The 7,467-nt window shown below is 52.8% G+C and overlaps 1 protein-coding gene across 1 annotated transcript; it reads right to left on the bottom strand.

The window, feature by feature from the left end:
• Positions 1 to 5,904: 5,904 nt before the first annotated feature.
• On the bottom strand, positions 5,905 to 7,172 carry LOC136457556 (pentatricopeptide repeat-containing protein At1g09820-like). Its single transcript, XM_066457590.1, has one exon. It carries the CDS (start codon positions 7,034 to 7,036, stop codon positions 6,032 to 6,034), a length of 1,005 nt encoding a protein of 334 aa, XP_066313687.1. The 5' UTR covers positions 7,037 to 7,172; the 3' UTR covers positions 5,905 to 6,031.
• Positions 7,173 to 7,467: the final 295 nt, after the last annotated feature.

The raw sequence follows: 7,467 nt of genomic DNA, 5'->3' as shown, positions 1-7,467 counted from the left end.
CAGCTATGGTCCCACCGGCTCCCTCTCTCCCTTCTCTCCCTCTCTCATTCCCTCCCTATCCCCACTGCACCGCTACCCATCCCCATCGTCAGCGTGGCTACAGCTCCCTGTGGTGTGGCCTCCCTCTCTCCCTCTCTCCCCATCCTCTCCCTCCCCTGCCACCCCCTATCCTTAACCCTCCTCTAACTTTGGGTGCAGAAGAAGCCCGCCGCCGGTCACCAGGAGAAGCCTACCGATAGCCAACACATCGCCTTAGGTGGGTTGGGGTGAGCCCCAATCTCCTGCTATGGTTTGTCGAGGTAATCATCTTATGCATTTGTTGCTTCACTAGAATTATTGTTAGCTAGGGTTTGGATTCAAAATTAGTCAATGAAGGTAGTTAGTAAAGTTAGCGATATAGGTATAGTTAGTGAAGTTAGTATAGTTGGTTAATATAGTTAGTTAGTATAGTTAGTATATGTACTAATATTAGTTTAGTTATTGTATTTAGTATAGTTAGTTAGAATTATTGTTATAGGTATTAATATTAGATTAGTTAATTTTCTTAGTTAGTATAGGTATTAAAACTAGATTAGTTAGTAGGCACGACGATTTCGATGACTTGATAAAGTTTTGTTGAAATGCTTTTGTAGATGGATTGTTGTGTCAGAGTTTTTTACGGAGGAAATGTTAGGAGAGAAGATGGTATATTTGAGGATATGGAAAAAGAACTAGAATGGTTTGATGAACCTCCTAGCTTCAGCGATCTTTGTGTCCGTTTGAAGAGAAAGTTTGGCAGTGATTTCACACTGAAGGTAAGGTTTGATAGTGGAAAGACTAGGACGAACCATGCTCACTGGTCCTGCTACAATAGGGTAATCCAAGGTTCTAATGTGGCCAAGGTGGTGGTGGAGAATGGGTACAGGCTGCATGGTCTCCAGGAAGGGCCATCCTTCGACGGTGGTACTCAACAAGAATGTAGGGTCCATGTGGAACCAACTATGGGTACTACGGATTTAGATAGTTAGCTAACACAGGAGCAGCTTCATTCAACTCTAGTAGGCTGTATAAGGAATGACTTCGATGTGAATGAGTTTGAATGGGAAGAGGAGCAGGAGGAGAAGGACAGGATCAATGATGTAGTTAGCAATAATTCAGCTGATTTGGATGATGAACAAGGAGGTACAGATGTTATGTCAACACCAGTTGATGACATGCCAGTACCGATTCATGCTATGTCATTACTAGTACCAACTAAGGTACTTCATGCTATACCAGCTCAGGGTAGATTAGTCACAGATTTGCCAAAGGATGATATCCCTATGATTCATGAGGTAGACGCTCCTCGATTTTGAGCAGCTCTCCACGGAGGATGTCATCGGGAGGCTCAAGGTGGTGCAAGACCATGAGCAGGCACCGGATTACGAGCCGAGCATGGTCAGAGGCAAGCTATTGTACACCGTTGAGCAGTGGTGGGCCTTCAAGAAGGAGGATGGCACTGGATCGTCCAAGGACCATCATCAGTGTCCCCTTGGCGACATGAAGAACAAGCCCAAGGGAGATCACGACGGTGGCCAGGCAGGCAAGGTAGGCGCCGCTGGAGGTGAATCGCGATGACACCTGCCTCAACTACAACCACAATGGGCACTGGGCCAGGGATTGCCCCCATCCCCAGCGTGAGCGGTGCGGCGAATGTCATAAAAGCATAGGAGGAGGCTGCTCTATTTCTCGCACACAGATTCCTAGAGCTGGATGCGGAAGGGAGCAGCGGCAAGGCGCAAGCTTCAACCTTCTGCACCGAGTCAACCGCCGACCTCGACATCGAGGAGTTGAGAGCCTGTGTCTTCCTCAGCACTGGCTCCGGCGAGGACAAGCTCGATGGCTGGTACCTCAACAACGGTGCCACCCACCACATGATAGGTCATTGTGAGCTGTTCACCAACCTTGACTGCAAAGGCAGAGGCACAGTGAAGTTCAGCGACGCATCAAAGGTGGAGATTCATGGCGTCGGCTCTATCATCTTCGAGGCGAAGACCAGCAAGCACCGGGTGCTTCACAGCATCTACTACATCCCGACTCTCTGCAATTCGATCATGAACCTCGGCCAGCTGGATGAAGGCGGCTCAAAGGTGGAGATCGACAAGGGTGTATTGAGGATCTAGGATTTGCACGGCCGGCTTCTGGTCAAGGTCCGGCGCGGAACCAATTGTCTCTACATCCTCCACCTCGAGGTTGCTCGACCGCTCTGCCTCGCCGCACGTAAGAATGATGAAGCCTGGTGCTGGCATGAGCGCTACGGCCACCTCCACTTTGATGCGCTGCACAAGCTCGGCAAGGAGGACATGGTGCGCTGACCATCGGTGATCAAGCACATCGGGTAGTTCTACGACACCTGCATCATCACCAAGCAGAGGAGGGCTCTGTTCCCAGCTGAAGCCTAGTACCTCATGCAAGAGCTACTCGAGCTCGTCCATGGTGATCTCTGTTGTCCCATGTCGCCGGTGACTCCCGATGGTAGGTGCTACTTCCTGCTGCTGGTGGACGACGCCACTCGGTACATGTGGGTGTCCCTCCTAACGACCAAGGACACCGCTACAGACGCCATCAAGCATGCAAGCAGTGGTGGAGAAGATTAGTGGGCGCAAGCTCCGGGTGCTGCGCACCGACAACGGCTAGGAGTTCACTGCCGTGGCTTCGTCGTCTACTACACGAATGAAGGCATCCAGCACCACCTCAGTGCCCCCTACTCATAGGAGCAGAATAGGGTCATGGAGAGAAGGAACCAGATGGTGGTGGCCATGGCGCGGGCATTGCTGAAGCAGCGGGGCATGCTGGCCAAACACTTGGGAGAGGCGGTGGTGACTGCAGTCCATCTGCTAAACCGTTCACCGATGAAGAGCTTGTAGGGCAAGACCCTATACAAGGCATGGCATGGAAGGGCACCGATGGTCACTCACCTACGCACGTTCGGCTATCTCTGCTTCGCTAAGGAGCTGAATCAGGTGAAGAAGCTAGACGATCGTAGCCGATTGGATGTCTTCTTTGGGTATGCTGAGGGCGCAAAGGCGTACCGCATCCTCGACCCGAAGACCTAGCGTGTGCGTGTGACGCACGACGTCGTCTTCGACGAAGGCCGTGGTTGGGACTGGACCAAGGTGGGAGAGAGCTAGACATCGGCGGTGGAAGAGTTCATCATCGAGTACCTGTGGAGTGGGGGAGCACAAGGTGCATCTCCATCGACATCCCTAGCTCCGCCGTGCTCACCATCACTAGCTCTGGGGGAGCCCGACGGCGGCATCTGCCAGTCCAACTCTGCTCCAGCCAACTTCACCAACGGCGCCATCGACAGCGGCATCACCTGCTTCCCCACTGCCATGCCGCCGCCCACCGATCAACCTCCGGTCGAGCTCGCCACGCCACTGGAGGACGATGAGGACCATCTAGACACGTTCTATGATGACAAGCCCCTCCGCTATCGCACGGTGATGAACATCACCAGCGACGGGACTCCTCTAGGGCTAGCGTCGTGCCTCTTCGCCTAGCTGCACCTGACTCACGCCAGTGAGCCTACCACCTATGCTGAGGCGCAAGGTGACCCAGCATGGCAACCGATAATGAAGCAAGAGCTCCAGTCGGTTGAGAAGAACAAGACATGGGAGCTCGTTGATCTGCTTGCTGATTATCGCCCGATCACCCTTAGATGGATCTTCAAGTTGAAGAAGGACGAGAAGGGGGCGGTGACCAAGCATAAGGCGTGGCTGGTGGCACGTGGGTTTGTCCAGCAAAAAGGCATCGACTATGACAACACGTTCACTCCGGTGGCGCGCATGGAGTTGGTCAGCGTCTTCCTCGTGCTGGCAGCCTAAGAAGGATGGTGGGTGCACCACATAGACGTGAAGTCTTCGTTCCTCAATGGTGACCTCAAGGAAGAGGTGTATGTGCATCAGCCGCCTAGCTTCGCCACCGTCGGAAAGGAAGACGAGGTTACCGCCTGCGTAAGGCCCTCTACGGCCTGCGGCAAGCGCTGCGCGCTTGGAACACGAAGTTGGATGCCACGCTCAAGATGATGGGGTTCCAACAGAGCGCGCATGAGGCGGCAGTGTACTGGTGGGGCAGCGGGCACACTGTCCTGCTCGTTGGCGTCTACGTCGATGATCTGATCATCACCGACGCTGAGGAATAAGAAATGGTGAAGTTCAAGGCGTAGATGAAGGAGAAGTTCGACATGAGCGACCTCAGCCTCCTCTGCTTCTACCTCGGTGTCGAGGTGCGCCAGGATGCCAGTGGCATCACCCTCCGCCAGGCTCACTACGCCAAGCGGATCCTCGAGCTCGACGAGATGGCCGGCTGCAATCCGACGCACATGCCAATGGAGGAGAAGCTCAGGCTCAGCCGTCATAGTACGGCGGAGGAGGTGGACTCCACGCACTACTGGCGGCTTGTCTGCAGCCTCCGGTACCTGGAGCACACCCGGCCGGACTTGCGTTCGCGGTCGGGTACGTGAGCCGGTTCATGGAGCGGCCCATGGTGGAGCACCTGCAGGCCATGAAGTGTGTTCTTTTCTACTTGGTCGGGACCCTGGACTACGGTCTGCACTACAAGAGGGCTGCTGACACGGCACGCTTCGTCAGCTACTATGACAGTGATCTCGCCGGCGACATCGACACAAGCAAGAGCACCAGTGGAACTATGTTCTTTCTGGGTGATTGCTTGGTCAGCTGGCAGTCCATCAAGTAGAAGGTTGTGGCGTTGTCGAGCTATGAGGCAGAGTACATCGCCACAACCACTGCAGCAACACAAGCTTTGTGGTTGTCCAGGTTGCTCGGGGAGCTTCTTGACAGAAAGGTTGATGTGGTGCAGTTGAAGGTGGACAACAAGTCCGCTCTAGCTCTGGCCAAGAATCTAGTCTTCCATGACAGGAGCAAGCACATTCGGATCAAGTACCATTTCATCAGGGATTGCTTGAAGGATGGGAGCATCAAGGCTAACGACATCGCCACTACTGATCAGCTGGCAGACATACTCACCAAGTCACTAGGCAAGGCCAAGTTTTAGGAGATGAGGAGAATTGGTCTGAAGCAGATCACTCAACACTAGGCTTAGGGGGAGATTGATAGTTAAGCCTAGCTGCTTGTATCTTATTTTCATGCTTTTACTATTCACTGTCTAAGTGTTTTCGGGTGGCTTAGCACCCAAGTTTGGTATCTGCTTTACACAGCAGAATATGCTAGAGTAGGTAGAAGTAGCAAAAGCCAATTTACTCTATATAAGCAGTGGCAGACCATCTTGTATCCCAAGCTTTGCAACTTTCAGTTTCAATCCAAGCAGCCTAGTGGCCAAGCTGCCCTCTGGGCTTACCCCAAATCTGAGATCCATTTTTGTTCATGTCTGGGCAACATTAGGGTCTTAGGGAAAAACAAATGGCACTAATAATTCACTCTATGCCTCTATGGGAAATAAAAAGTCAAAACTTAGTGCAACATCATCAAACTCGTCTAAGTTGAATGCAACAGTTACCCGCTGGTAGGACACAACAACTGAAACAGCTAAAAATTCTCCTGGCTCCTTGTTGACCTGTTCCACTCGTCTAATTTCATGGTACAATCTACGTCTGAGAACTCATCATCTTCATACAGTCATACCTGTCTTGCATGTAAAAGCAAAATAATGGAAATTCTTTGCACTGAAGATAAATAAATCGGTACCAGTATGAGATTCCAAGGGAATCCCCCAACACATTATTTACAAAAGTAGAAAGGTCATGTCCATCCTTAAGGGAACTGTCGATGAAGTTCTGAATATCCTCTTGGCAAAATCCAATCTTGATAGTTATTGTCAAAATTAACTTGCACGTAATGTTAAATACAAAGCAACCTATTTCCATACACAAACTAATCAGCTAATGTCAAATGCACTTAAGAAAAATTTTACGCTTGATGGAAACGTTTTTATTTAGCAACATCTTCTCTTCAACCTTTCACAAGTTCATAGGACAGGCAGACAGTAATAGCCAGCAAGCTGTTGAATAGCCATAAATGAAGCATGGAAAATTTTATCTTGGAAAGCTGTTCTGGGTAGACAGGGTGCATGCCAACCCCAACTCCTCCATCTCTTCCACCAGCTTCACGCTGTCCTCCACCTTCCCCTCTCTGCAGAGCCCCGAAACAAGTGAATTATATGTCACCACATTCGCAGGAATCCCGTGTTGCCTCATCTCCTCAAAGACCTTGATTGCAGCTGTAATGTTGGACTCCTTAAAATACCCATTAATCAGCACGTTGACTGTGACCAAATCAGGAGAAATTCCAGCTTGGTTCATCTCTTTCAACAGCACATCCACATGGTACATCTTTCCAGCTCGTCCGCGCTTGCAATAACCGTTGATGAGGGTGTTGTAGGTGACCACCGAGGGCGTCAGCCCCCACCCCCTGATGTCCTTCGCGACGTCACCGGCCTTGAGGAGCTGCCCAGTCTTGCAGAGCCCGGAGATGACGATGTTGAAGGTGAACGAATCCGGCGACACACGCCGCCGCAGCGCCGTCCTGAACGCCCGCTCGGCGAGGTCGACCCGGTCAGCGCGGACGAGGGAGGCCAGCACGGAGAAGGCCGAAGGGCGGTAGCGCGGGTAGTGGGCGCCCGCGAGGAGAAATGCATCGTACGCGGCCAGCGGTTGGGAGGCCCGGGCGAGTGCCAGGACGAGCATGTCGGCGACGAGCGGGCGGGAGGAAGCGGGGACTCGGAGGGCGCGGAGGATGGACGCGGGCGAGTGGAGGCGCCCCGCGGAGAGGGCGTGGAGCTCGGAGCGGAGGAGAGAGTGGAGACCGCCGTCGGAGGCGAGGCAGGCCAGGAGGAGCGCGTGGAGCCGGAGCGGGAGCGGCGCGCGGAAGTGGGCGCGAGACCACCGCGCGAGGGCGACGAGGCGCGGGAGCGGGGGCGGCGGGGAGGTGTGGAGGAGGAGGTGGAGGACGCGGTGCGTTGGCCCGCCGCCGCTCGTGAGCGCCAGCGCGCGGGCGAAGCGGCCAGCCGCGAGGTGCGCCAGCAGCGTGGAGAGCGCCATCGGGCATCAGGGTGGGTACTGATTCGGGGCGCACACGGGGGTTTGCACTACCTCGATTTCATGGCCGCCTCCCCGCGAGCTAGGAAGGCGGAGGCGGAGCATAGTGTACCTAGCAGCGCAGTTGCTGTGCGGCCACGACCAGGGAGCAGTGGAGGCCGATTTGTCCCTTGCCGTTCACTTAACATCCTTTTAATTTCAAAATTACTCCTTCACAAAATTTCCTTTTAAAAAATATTTCACAAAATTGGTATGCGGACTCCTCATTTTTTCATCTAAAGTTAATGCCTCCATCTTGGAATATAAGATACCAAAGCATTCAAAGTTTGTCCTATTATTCTAAAGGAAAAAGTCTGTTTTTGGCCTTACACCAGTTTGGTTTTAGTCCTCTAACTCGAAAATCAGACACGCACAGTCTATTAACCCTATAAACC

The sequence above is a fragment of the Miscanthus floridulus genome, chromosome 6 (assembly GCF_019320115.1).
Source record: "Miscanthus floridulus cultivar M001 chromosome 6, ASM1932011v1, whole genome shotgun sequence".
NCBI lineage: Eukaryota > Viridiplantae > Streptophyta > Magnoliopsida > Poales > Poaceae > Miscanthus > Miscanthus floridulus.
Note: the sequence above shows the minus strand (reverse complement) of the source record. Positions and strands in the feature narration are given on the sequence as shown.

Excerpts from the sequence above, each read along its gene's own strand:
- LOC136457556 (XM_066457590.1), bottom strand. The coding sequence starts at position 7,036 with ATGGCGCTCTCCACGCTGCTGGCGCACCTCGCGGCTGGCCGCTTCGCC.